The sequence below is a fragment of the Rattus norvegicus genome, chromosome 17 (genome assembly GCF_021556685.1).
Source record: "Rattus norvegicus strain SHRSP/BbbUtx chromosome 17, alternate assembly SHRSP_T2T, whole genome shotgun sequence".
Lineage (NCBI taxonomy): Eukaryota > Metazoa > Chordata > Mammalia > Rodentia > Muridae > Rattus > Rattus norvegicus.
The window spans coordinates 80,674,968-80,688,314 of NC_141550.1; the positions used below are offsets into that span (position 1 = coordinate 80,674,968).

Here is a 13,347-nt window from a genome sequence, read left to right on the forward strand (position 1 = left end):
TGGAAAGCTCACTCCCCAAGGGGTGGGAAGAACATGAGCTTCTCCTGATTGCCTAACATAATACTTTGGTTTTTTTTTTTTTTTTTTTTACTTTGTAGGGTTCAGGTTAAGTTTCTCCTGGTTGCCTAACATCATTGTTCTCAAAGTACGCAGCAGTAATTAAGTTTTCCTTGGACAGGTCATCTCAACTGCTTCCATTCATGCTTTCCCAAGAGCAGCGGGCTAATCACCAGTAACCAAGCAGCTACTTGTGGTCTCGTTTCCTATCCCAGAATGTGGCCGCTCTAAGCCCCCAAGCATGGGGTTCAGAAAGGCATGTGAAACACACCCTACAGGCCACGTCTCTATAAACTCCTCCTCGGATTCTTAACAACTTTTGCAAGTGTCAGCAAGTGGAAGGCTCCTCTATTTGAGAAATTCTGTTCAATTTTCCCAGTATCGTCTCGCTCACCCAAATCAAAGCCCAGGCTGTAGGCCGTGGAATCTAGCCTAAAAAGGACATAGTCTGGAATGTGAATAAGCTACACATGAGAATAAGGTAATCACAGTTACTTGTTTGTAATAGTGGAAAAACTGTAAGGCAGAAAAACCAGCAACCTTACATGCGCACCTAAGTGGGTGAATGATTAGATAACCACCATCTTTCTATTTCTGGAATCTATCCAGCTGTTAATAACGATAACAACTTACTGTAGGACGTAGGAAACGCCAGGAAGGACACAGATAAAAAGGAACATAAAGTGCGTAGTGTTATGCATGTATTATAATTGCAACCATGCAATGTGTAAATAAGGAAATGCTAGAACACAATCCACCAGTGTAAGAGGAATGGCGGCTCTGTGTGTGTGTGTGTGTGTGTGTGTGTGTGATGTAATTAGGAGTCTTTCTCCATTTTCTGCAACACATTCATAGTGGTTGTGTTATTGGAATCCTGTTGAAAGCGTTAACTCTTAAAGTTTGTAATTGGATCATTTTTCATGCCCAAGCAGCAAGCTCAAGGCCAGAGAGCTGGGTCTGCATATGTGTAGTGTCTTGTGTCGTCTTGTGTGCTCTGAGAGTGAACACATGGGCAGCATTCCATCCCTATGGCGAAATGAAATGTCTCCATGGCAAGGGTTCATGCAGTTGCTGGATGGGATGCCCATGTTTGTAATCCCGGCACACACATGCATGTGAGTATGTGTGTGAGTGTGTGTGTGTGTGTGTGTTTGTGTGTGAGTGAGTGAGTGTGTACATGTGTGTGTGAGCATGTATGTGTGAGTGAGTGTATGTGTGAGTGAGTGTGAGTGCGTGTGTGTGAGTGTGTGTGAGTGAGTGTGTACATGTGTGTGAGCATGTGTGTGAGTGAGTGTATGTGTGAGTGAGTGTGAGTGCGTGTGTGTGAGTGTGTGAGTGAGTGAGTGAGTGTGTACATGTGTGTGAGCATGTGTGTGTGAGTGAGTGAGTGTGTACATGCGTGTGAGTATGTGTGTGAGTGTGCGTGTGTGTGTGTGAAAGGGTGTGTGTGTATGTGTATGAGTGAGTGTGTGTGTGTGAGTGTGTATGTGAGTGAGTGTGTGTGTGTATGTGAGTGAGTGTATGTGTGAGTGTGTGTGTGAGTGTTTGAGTGAGTGTGTTAGTGTGTATATGTGTAAGTGAGTATGTGAGTGAGTGTGTACATGTGTGTGAGTGTGTGAGTATGTGTGTGTGCTAATGTCTGTGTGTGTGAGTGTGAGTGTGTGTGTGTGTGTGTGTGTGTGTGTATACCTCTGTGTGATGGAAAAGGAGATCATCCTAAGAACAGCATCAGAGACTATCAAACTAATAGTGTCATAAAAGGTTGGGATTGAACCAGATTTCAAACATCCTTAAAGCAGACTTGGAGCCATCATCATCCTCATCCTTTGGGCTCTGGGTAAAGCAAGGGACCTTTTCAAGAGCCAGGCAAAGACAACTAGGGCCCAGGATTCTGATGCCTCCTTCTGTGACTGTTCTGGGTTTGTTCGTTTGCTTGCTTTTCAATATGCTCTCAGTTTGGGGAGGAGTATTTTGATTTCCTATTTCAGTTTCTCCAACTGTTTGCCACTGATGGTGATAGAAACCCAGGGTATAGGATGGGAAGGGGCTGTTAGCCCTCAGGGATAGACGGAGGACACAGGTGAATTTTCTTTCTTCACATAATATGAAAGCTCAATTTGAAAAGAAGGAACTCTCTCCCCTCTGAGGGAGATTGCATCAGTGTCAGACCCAGGAGTTATTTGGGTTACAATGCTGTTAACTCCTTCCAAGCAGAAAGAATAGCTCCTGGTAGCCGCAGAAATTTCCTCCTCTAGAATTTTTAACAATAGGTTATATATACATCTGGCCTTGAACACCAGAGGCAAGGCTGAACATAGAAATAGAATGAGTAAAAATAGCATACGCACAGAATACCTTGGTGTGTCTCAGCCACTGTCACTCAGGTTTTGCTAGACGGAGATGTACGTGCAGTAGACAACACCCTCCACCCTCCATCAAATTCGCCTTGTAGCACATTCGTTAGTCACAGGGGAAGCAAGGAAGGTGTTCGAGGAAGGACTTACCTGTACTAGGAGTTCCAGCTTCCTGTCATCAAGGAGATGTACTTGACATCGACGGCCCTCCGTCATCTATGGGAGAAGACAACGAACGGTCACTGAAAACCTAGCACTTGGATGGAGCTCTTGAAGGTCTGTGGGTTGAACTTCTCAAGGCACCAGCCCTTCGATGAGGTCATCCCCACCCCACATGATGCCAAGAAGTAGTTGGACTGAAGACACTTATGGAGACCTTTCAGTGTACCAACTGGTATGGTGGAGTTGTTAGACAGAGGCACACAAGACTGGATCTGAGTCTTCAGGTGTTTGTAACTTACTGAGCAGATGTAAGATAACTTAGCAAGCGCATCTGGAACGCACTGCTGGATGGTGGTGCATCTGGTCTTTACTAGCTCTGCCACAATGTCAGAATCCAGTCTATGCCTCGTTTTTACCCACCCCCTCGCTGATTTCCAAAAAGGAGGTTTAGCCTACCTGGAAAGTGCCAGGTTGGAGAGACCCTGTCTCAAACAACTGGTGGATATTAAGGAGTATGACCCGAGGTCGACCCCTGGCCTCCACATGGGTGCATACACATAGACTGCCCTATCATACATGTGTATAAACATGGACACACCCACACCCACACCCACAGACACATAACAAAGTTCAGATAAAGGGAAGGTATAGTAAGAATTGGGATCATAGACTTAAACTATTACCTTTTAAGATATGAGTATCAATTTAATATAATTAAGAATTAAAATTTAATTTTGGTAATGGCTAGATTTTACACATGGTACCCCAAAAATCTAGGAGAAAAATGGCCACTGGTCTTCACTAGCTGGATCCAATACCACTGTTGAGGTTCAGTGAGCTATAGGCCTCTTCCAGCTCAGTATCTTACAGGATTCTAAGGCAGAGGTTCTCTTTGGGGGTTGAGTGACCCCTTCACAGGGGGTCATAGATCAGATAGCCTGCATATCAGGTGTTTACATTAAGATTCATAACAGTAGCAAAGTTACAGTTATGAAGTGGCAACAAAAATGTTAGGGTTGGAGGTCACCACAACATGCGGAACTGTAAAGGGTCGTAGCGTTAGGAAGGTTGAGGACCACTGCTCTGCAGCCTCTCTGAGGACCTCCCTCTCCTCCCCTCAGTGACCAGCTATGTCAAACAGATGAAAGGATGCATTTAAGTAGATACTACCCTTCGTCAAAGTCCTCATGAGCACCTTGTCCAGAGAAGACGGAAAAGATACCACTGTTTATTCCCTAGGAATTACCCCATCAACATGTCCAAAGATGTCATAGAATCCCCTGAGAAAATACCCTCTAGTCTCCCAAGTAGGCAGCCACCATCCCTCTAGCACGTCAAGTCTCTCTGGTTTGGGGACCTAAGTTAAACACCACTGCTGTTCAGATATGCCTAATCTCAACGGGCTCTTGACTCTGAGTTATGACAATGACTTAGCAGCCAAGTTTCCCATAACTCAGATCTTACGGGTTTTAAAACAGATTAAAAATAGGGGGAGAAACCTCAACTAGTCAGCTTGTGGTTTCGAAAATACTAGCCCAGTCAGGTGGCTTCAGGCATGATGTGGCTCTGGGAGAAGTCCTCATCTGACCTTTGATACTTGAGACTCCATTAGCCTTGATCCTATGAGATATCCTAGCAGGCTGATATTATTTAAAAAAAAAAATCTTTATTTCAATTGCTCCTCTATTCAATGAAAGTCATTACAATTTTAAATTAGACTGAAATCTACGCTGCTATGCCAACATGTTGAAATGATTCTTTCATCCAAAAAAAAAAAAAGTCACACCAGAAATGTTAACTTCCAATATTAATCAGGCACTTAATGGCCACAGCGTAGGCACTTTGGATATAATTTCTGAACTACAGCCATTCAGCTCTCGTCAGACTCATTGTGTATGAGTTAATCCTAGGAAGGAATAAGTACAACCATCTAACAGGCTATTTTGAAGTTCTTTAAAAACAATGGAAAAACCACAACCAGAAACCATTCATCATAGGCTTGTGAAGGTGGCCCATGCCTGTAATCCCAGTGGTTGAGAGGTAGAGGGGAAAAATCAGGAGTTTAAGGTCATCCTGTGCTGGCCTGGCTAACATGTGATTTACATCCTATTATATAGCTCAGGCTGGCCTTTAACTCACAGAGATCCTCCTGCCTCTGTCTGTGGAGTACTTGGCTTGAAGGCATGCACCACCTTTATAAAAAGGAAGAGGGGAGTCACTTTATCAAAACACGTCACCGTATATCAGGTTCAGACTTATAGGTTACTTCCCAGGCCCTGTTTTCAACTGAAAAGTAAAACCCTCACTAAAATTCAATAACCTCACTTTCTCTCCTCAGATACGTTGCGGAATCATGTCCTGAGGTGTTGACAGAGTGTTTATTGCCAAGGGTGCTCCATGCCTGCCTGGCAGGAAGCAAAACAGTCCTGCAAAAGTTGGCACGGAGAAGAGTGGGAACAGAAACCCTTTGAATCATCATGTTTGGAAGAAGCAGCTTTCCTCTGACAGCAGCGCTGTGGTTTGTGTCTCAAAAGAGCACCTGTTTGTTGTTTCCTTCGCAAGTAAGATCGGGAGAAGCCAGTTTTCATCGGCAGTTCAAAACAGGCTCGCCCTCGTGGGTGTGTGTACATAGAGGGAGCAGACATCTGCAGCATTGTCTGGCCTGCCAGGCATGCTGAAATTTCTTCTCGACCCTCACAACTGTAAAGTAATACAGCCTCCCTTCCCCACTCCCCACCTTCGGCTGCACAGGCACAATGGGTGCCCTGACAATCACCCTCAAAGGAAATCCTTCGGAGAGCAAGGCTGAGCGTGAGTGTCAGCTGGCTCTGGTTTGGTTCGAATCGCAAATCCCAGCTGCCTAAACATTCTATAGTAGCATAGGCCTGCCAAATGCTCCATTGTTTGTAGGCATACTCGAGGAAGTATTATTTTGAAAGTGGGTCGTCCATCTTTGCCATTAAGATACGCGTGGGCTCATGAAGACTGGGTTCATGAACAAGGAATGGTAAGATGGCCAGGTACGAAATGGCCTGTGTATTGTAAAGCTGCCAGTGGAACCGTTCTGCACAGGGACAGGATCAGGAGACTAGCTGACGATATATGGACCTAGTGACAAGCTTCTGGTGGATCCTCTCTAACTGGCCCAGCCATGTATCATGCACTATTGAACAATGGTTCAAAGAGCAAGCAAGCAAACAAAAACAACGACCCAATGAAACTTATCACTTTGTATGTTAACCTAAAAGTATCAATAGAAAAAAATCAGTTAAACCATGGTTCCAAAAGAAATCATGTAGAAAGGTAGAGGTGTTCTTAGAGGTTATTAGCCTCGGGGAATGGGACTGACAAGGCTCTTACTCAGCAAATCAGTTTGACAGTGTTTATTTTAAACATAAAATCAAGAAATTCAGAGGGCCGGGGAGATGATTCCGGTTCTGTAGTGCTCGCCTTACAAATACAAGGGATTGGATTCATTCCAGAACCCGTGGAAAAGACATTAAAAAAGCCCAACCAAGGATGTCACCAGGATCTAGCGAATAGTTCTCACACCATGGTCACACAGATGACCTTGATTAAATGGGACACACACACACACACACACACACACACACACGCACACACACACGCACACACATGCGCTCCCCTAGGAATATTAATAATCAATTTGGGAAAGGCACTGGTAGGGATAGTTGGGATAATTAGAGGGTGGCGATGGGAATGGGAGGGAGATAGAGGGGTGAGGCATAATCAGAACTTATGCTAGGCATGGGTGGAGTTGCCAGATAGCAAAAAAAAAAAAAAAAAAAAAAAAGTTGTTACTGGATGTTATTGGATATTTTATTGGATTTTTTTATTTACATTTCAAATGTTCTCCCCTTTCCTGGCCCCCCTCTCCCATTCCCCCTTTCCCTGCTTCTATGAGGGTGTTCCCCCACCCACTCACCCACTTCCACCTCAACACCCTGATATTCCCCTACACTGGGGCATTGAGCCTTGGCAGGACCAAGGGCTTCTCCTCCCATTGATGCCCAACAAGGCCATCCTCTGCTACATATGTAGCTGGAGCCATGGGTCAGTCCATGTGGACTCTTTGGATGGTGGTTTAGTCCCTGGGAGCTCTGGTTGGTTGGTATTGTTGTTCTTATGGGGTTGCAAACCCCTCCAGCTCCTTCAGTCCTTTCTCTAATTCCTCAAACAGGGACCCCATGCTCAGTTCAATGATTCGCTGTGAGCATTCACCTCTGTATTGCCAGATAACAAAATTAACCTACAAGAAGAAGACTGGGAATGGCAATGTAAGTTTGCAAGCTAAGCAACAGAAGAGGGACACAGGAGGGTTCCTGGGGCTTATGTCACCTACAAAGCCAGTGAAAGACCCTGTCTTAGAGCACAAGGTAAACAGCATCTGAGGAATGACACCTAATTGTCCTCTGGCCTTCACAGCACTCTGCCACACCCCCAGGATGGGCAGACACACCCCTGCACACAAGCACACACGCCATACAAATAATGTATAAATTGCAGTTTGAATCTCCTTATACAAGTCTGGATGTTGGGACACCTTCTCTCCCTGTAGATGTAAAGAAGAGGAAGAAGAGGAGGAAGAGGAGGAGGAAGAGGAGGAGGAAGAGGAGGAGGAGGAAGATGGGAGGGGAGGAGGGGGGGAGGAAGAGGAGGAGGAAGAGGAAGATGGGAGGGGAGGGGAAGAGGAGGAGGGGAGGGGAGGAGGAAAGGAAGAGAAGAAGAGGAGGGGGAGGAGGAGGAGGGGGAGGAGGAGGAGGGGGAGGAGGAAGAGGAAGAGGAGGAGGAGGAAGATGGGAGGGGAGGAGGAGGGGGAGGAGGAAGAGGAGGAGGAAGAGGAGGAAGAGGAGGAGGAAGAGGAAGATGGGAGGGGAGGGGAAGAGGAGGAGGGGAGGGGAGGAGGAAAGGAAGAGAAGAAGAGGAGGGGGAGGAGGAGGAGGGGGAGGAGGAAGAGGGGGAGGAGGGGGAGGGGGAGGAGGAGGAGGAGGAAGAGGAAGAAGAAGAAGAAGAAGAAGAAGAAGCAGAAGAAGAAGAAGAAGAAGAAGAAGAAGAAGAAGAAGAAGAAGAAGAAGAAGAAGAAGAAGAAGAAAAGGGTTGGTGGGGGAGTGGAGGGTTGCACCTGTATTTCTGGATTTGAAAGAAACTCTACAATAGCCTGCTATCATGGCACTGCTGCACAAGATCATTGTTCAAATGCAGTGCTGGAATCTCCTCTGGGACAGGACTGAAAAAATAAATAACCCAAACCTCTTACTAACAACAATCCCCTAACAGTGATTTCAAAATACTTTATGAGGGGAAGACTGCGGTGCCAGGCTGGTGGAATGGGTGAAATCTTGCCCATACCATATGGTGACACAGAACACAACAAAAACAAGGCTAACAAGCTCTCTCTTAGAGTGTATAACTCAAATATTATCATGAGTATTGTTTCTTCTTAGTACAAAACCAAGGTGCCCAATTTTCACGTACTTCTTATCATCTTGCCTTCTACAAACCCTATTTCCTTTGTACTTTTCTTCTCTCTCTCTCTCTCTCTCTCTCTCTCTCTCTCTCTGTGTGTGTGTGTGTGTGTGTGTGTGTGTGTGTGTGTGTGTGTGTTGTACATAACACGGTGCGGACATGGGGATCATAGACAACTTCAGTAGCTGGTTCTTTCTACCTCCTGGAGATTAAGCCCAGGTTGTCAGACTTGAGGCAAGTGTCTTTACCTGCCAAGCCATCACACTATCCCTCCTTCTTGTTTCAGTCAGTCACTGAATACCCTCTCGCCATTTTTCTTTCAACTGATTCACATGCCATGCGTATGCATGTCCAGAAGAACTCTGAAAAAATGGCACCAGTTTCACAGGCTCTCCCTTTTTAGAGATGTGAATTGCACTTGGGTGAATGGTAACACGTCCTGGTGAAATGGTCTGTGATTTAAAATGAGAACTAAACACAGTCACCAGTTGCTGGGGATTTAGCTCAGTTGATAAGAGTGCCCCCAGCCTAATGTGTACCCCAGCCCCAGGTTCCAGTCTAAATAAGACTGGGCACGATAGTATATACTACCTATAACCCCAGAACTTGGGAAGCAGAGGCAGATGAATCAGATGTTAAGGCCATCCTTCGCTAAATAGCAAACTGGGGGCCAGCCTGGGCTATCTATACCTTTTCTCTCTCTTGGGAAAAGGAAAGTCAAGTACAGGTTATTATAGCTTCTTGGTTTTCTGAGGCTAGTTTATACTGAAAGAATCAGAGAATCTGGAGCAGAGAAAGAGGATGGGCAGCAGAGAACACATCCCAGGGCCTGCAGATCAGGTTAATTTCATTACTGCACACCGCTTGTCTAAGGCCTCTTTGCAAAAACCAAAGAAAGTGACCAAGGTGTGACTTATTTGCATTTCTGAGATGACCTGAATTGAAAACTTCTAGTCCTCTGGAAAGTCAATTATATCAAATGATGTTTTGCTGGGGCACACGGGTGAAAGGAGGTCTTGCTAAAGGAGACAGGTAAAAGCCTGTTTTCCTGAAGCAGGCACAGGTGAAAGGATGTTTGGATCTAGCAGACGTGTGAAAGGACCAGTGATGAAGGTGTATAAATATGACTCCCAGACAGCGGGAGATGGGCACTGAGCTTTGGTTTGCTCTGCCTCGATATTCGTCACTAAAAACATGCATGTATTGGTTTGCCTTACCTAGCATTGTTGGGCTCAATTTGTGATTAGCTGTCACTGAGAGAAACCCACCAAGAACTGCTCGTGAGGTTCCTGTGGCACCTTGCCGCTGCAGCGGCCTCGCCTCAGGCTGATTGGCAAGCATGGCTGTTTCTTCAGGATTGAACTACAGCTGCCTGGGGTCTGCCTGCCCAGAGGACTGGACTGCAACTGCTAAGTTGTGTGTGGTGTTTGCTACAGGTCTGAACTGCTGAGAAGGAAGATTGAGCTCGCCCCCACAGAACCATTGCTAAACAGGTCCACAGCCCCAGATCCTAATATTGTTTCTCTTCTACTACCTCTGTTGGTTGATGGGCTGGAGGAGAGGTTGAACCCTTATTAAAAGTAGGTTGCAAAAAAACTTGGTGCCTACACATGACCCATTGGTGAGGCAGTACAATGAGAACTATTAATGACTCCTGAGAATTGTGTACAATAAATAAGACCTGGTATTCCTGAGACAAGATTTATTTAGGAAACTGCCAACAGTCTTGAAACGACCTTAAACCCTATTCTTGAGACCTTTTGCACCAAATGGAGAAGTTGAAGTTCAAAAACACGGAGCTGAGACCAGAACTCAAACTGTCTATCTTTCCTGCTCACGGGGGTCCCTTAAAAGCACAGGCAGTAAGGATGCCGGATGCATTACAGCAGCACCTCACAATCTGACCTTTGACCCAGGCTGTTTGCTGGCTGTGAAGGAAATTCCAAGGACATGACTCCAACTTCCCAGTACAAGTCACAGTGGGGACTCCAGCTTTCTGAGTCACTTCGAAAGCATTGCCTCTCCCTCCCTCCCCCTCCCCCTCCCTCCACACTACAGTTTCCACCTTTCCACCTTGGATAAAGAAAGAATCAAAGTCAGAGTTAGGAATCCAAAGGTTGCAAGGTTACAAAATCTCAACCACCATAGAGCATCTCCGGGCCGTGAGGAGATCAACACGCTCAACACACACACACACACACACACACACACACACACACACACACACACACACACAGCAATTCATGCAAGGCCAGCTGTCAGTGCACACACAGGTGATAAAGGTCTTAGGCAATGAAGTGTGTTAGAAATACTCCTCCCGCCATTGAACACAAACAGTGGAAATAAGTTTCTAACTTCATTGGGCAGGAAGCCCCTCGGCTTAGAGCTTCTAGAGGCAAAACAAGAAACAACGTCTGCTTTTCTAGAACTGTCCCTTGTCTGAGAGTAAGTTCACTTTTTACAAGTATTAGCATGTTGGTGAGGAGGCGGCTTAGTTGGTAAAGTGTCCGCCACATGAGCACCAGGATCTCCTCAGAGCCCATGTCAGAAGCCTAGCAAAGTGGTGATCTCCTCAAAGTGCTAAGGGAGTTAGAGGGAACCCTGAAACTCATTGACAAGCTAGCCCAACTGAATCTGTGAGCTATATGTTCAGTGAGAGATGCTATCACAAAAACAAACAAACAAACATAAAACATATATGAAGATTAAGGAAGACATCTAATGTTGACTTTTGGCATTCATGTACACACACTCATATGTGTATTTGCATGTACATGTGCTCGAGCTCTCTCTCTCTCTCTCTCCTTCTCCCTCTAAAAGAATTAGCATATTAAAATGAGCTAGAGCAAAGAAAGATAGCACTGGATTTTGGTAGAGTCATCCTTTGGACTATCCTTGGTATTGTTGAATACCAGAAGACTCATTGGGAGAGACTACCTTGCCTCTAGTTTGCCCTGGCCATTGTCAAGCTGCACTGCCTCTGTCTTTATCATAATGTTCCTGGATTTAGTAGAGCATGCACAGGGGTGCCTGGGGACCCTTGGCTGTAGAATGCAGCTGCAGTTCATACAACCCAGATGAAAGTTCCTGAGTGGCTCTATTAGGAGGGAATTAGCATGACAAAATAGAGGGCCATCCAAGTTGAATCAGCAATTGCAAACATTCTGCACATTTGCATTGGAAGAGCTTATAAGTGGGGACTGGTGTCCCCAAGAGTCTCCAGCAAGCCTATTCTCTCTCTCTCTCTCTCTCTCTCTCTCTCTCTCTCTCTCTCTCTCTCTCTGGGAAAAGAAGACCTGGTGTCTTGGGCCCCATTCAGGCCAAGGAGACAGCTTGGGGTTGTTATATCTGAGGGGAGAACAGCTTCTCAGAGTCCTAATAGGTAGTCAACTTAATCCTGTCCACACGATCCTGCTGGGATCCAAAACACTAATAGCCATGTGTATTTTAATCCTCTGTCATGCTCAAAGCACAAGATCTACTCAGTGTAGGCCTAGGATCCTAGGTGTCCTACACTCTGCAACAGAGACAGATCAGAAACACTCGAAGCCAGTCTCCAGGCCTATGGTTCAGAAGGTGACTCGTGAATCCAGACAAATAAGAGGCGAGCCCATCTAACAGCCTCTGCAGATGGCCCTGTGGGGATCTTCCAGATGAGTATGCCTGTTGTGTGATGGACGTTTCCTGGGCAGACTGGGAGAAATGCCAATTCAACAATACCAAGGACAGGCCAAAGGATGACTCTACCAAAATCCAGTTTGGTGAATCAGTGAGTTTATCGGGTTTACTCACATAACATGGGGGAGGGTTACTCACAGCTGCATGAGTGACCCCCAAACAGCTGCCCACTGACAAGTCTTGCTTTAACATGGATGGCCACTTCCCCATAGCTTTGGAGATGGCCGTCTCTGTCCAGTTAAGCTTTCACACGCTGCCTCCTCAGGTACTCCCGGAGACCAGGAGACCCCTAGGGTACTTGCAGCTGGGTAGACACATGCCCAGCTGGCATAGAAGCGCAGGCAGGATTAGGGTCTAGTAACCTTCCCCACCCGCTTCTAACAGAGAAGGTCAACAAGCCCAACCTTGAGGGCATCTTCCAGGTGGTCAAGGTGGTTCTGACTAAAATGATAATGGCTAGTAAGCTTAGAGAACAACATTCCCCGACTTGGCAATGCAGGATGGGAAGAAATGACACGCTTCGCCTCCCAGCAAAACAAAAGAAATCACAAGTGAGGCGGGCCAGGCTGGAAGCACAGACGTGGCTAAGGTTCACCTCGGGTGTGGAAGGTCCACATTTGCACGGTCCACGTCAAGCCAAGGACCAAGGTGGACGGTTGTTCTCCTTATGCCTGGCAGACCACGCCCTGAGAAGAGTCGGAAGGAAACAGACAGCGGGAGACCCAGATGCATGGGCTGGGAAGGATGCTAAGCATCTGAACAAAAACGCCATCTGCAGAGTGATGGATGGCCACAAGGAAGGTCTCCAAACCCTAGCTGTCAGCAGCACTTTTGTTTTACTTGTGGCTCTGACCAGCCAGACACCCCCCAGGCTCCTAACTGGGTTGTCTTACTTTGGTTCTCCCATTGCTCCTGTACCTTCTGCAAACTGGACAGTTGTTCTCCGACCTCCACGTGCGTATGTACCTATTTGCAGGAGCAAACTGTACATGTATGTATACCTGCACATACTTGAACATGTGCATACATTCACACACATATACGGACACAAGGAAAGTGATATCGGGGTTGTCCTAAAACGATCTATTTAGGAACACCAAGAAATTCTCAGATGTTACTCCTAAATATGCAACACATAGTTCTTAATCATACCATACACATACACCTGCATACACATACACACATGTCTTCTTCACATTACATGCACCTGTACAGATGTGCAAGGGCATCTGAGTGAGGTATAAACTCTAACGTATACACAAAGTAGCATAAAGAACATTTGTGTGCCCCTAACAACAGATTGTCTCCTTAAAACAAGAAAGAGGGAAGAAAGTTACACCTTTCCCTTGCCATAGAAGTTCTGGCTTCAAGACCTTAGTAGAGGAGGGGCTGTTTGTTTTTGTGGTTGTTTCTTTTCTTTTCTTTTCCTTTTCTTTTCTTTTCTTTTTATTTATTTATTTATTTATTTTTTGTGGGATGAAGAGGGTTTTGTTTTGTTTTTCAAAGGAAAACACAAGCATCTAGCCTGCCTTTTGTTTAGATAACTGTTTAGAACTGAAGAGGAGAGTCAGGCCAGGTCGATGGGCTCAAGAGAGATTTAAGTAGCCAA

General features: G+C 45.8%; 1 protein-coding gene across 10 annotated transcripts in view; it reads right to left on the reverse strand.

The window, feature by feature from the left end:
- Positions 1–13,347, reverse strand: part of Frmd4a (FERM domain containing 4A) — a 588,018-nt gene that overhangs the window by 178,795 nt on the left and 395,876 nt on the right. For all 10 annotated transcript variants that reach the window (XM_087590786.1, XM_087590788.1, XM_087590784.1 and 7 more), the window contains 1 exon segment: positions 2,562–2,627. In XM_087590786.1, the coding sequence (XP_087446912.1) occupies positions 2,562–2,627 (66 nt within the window).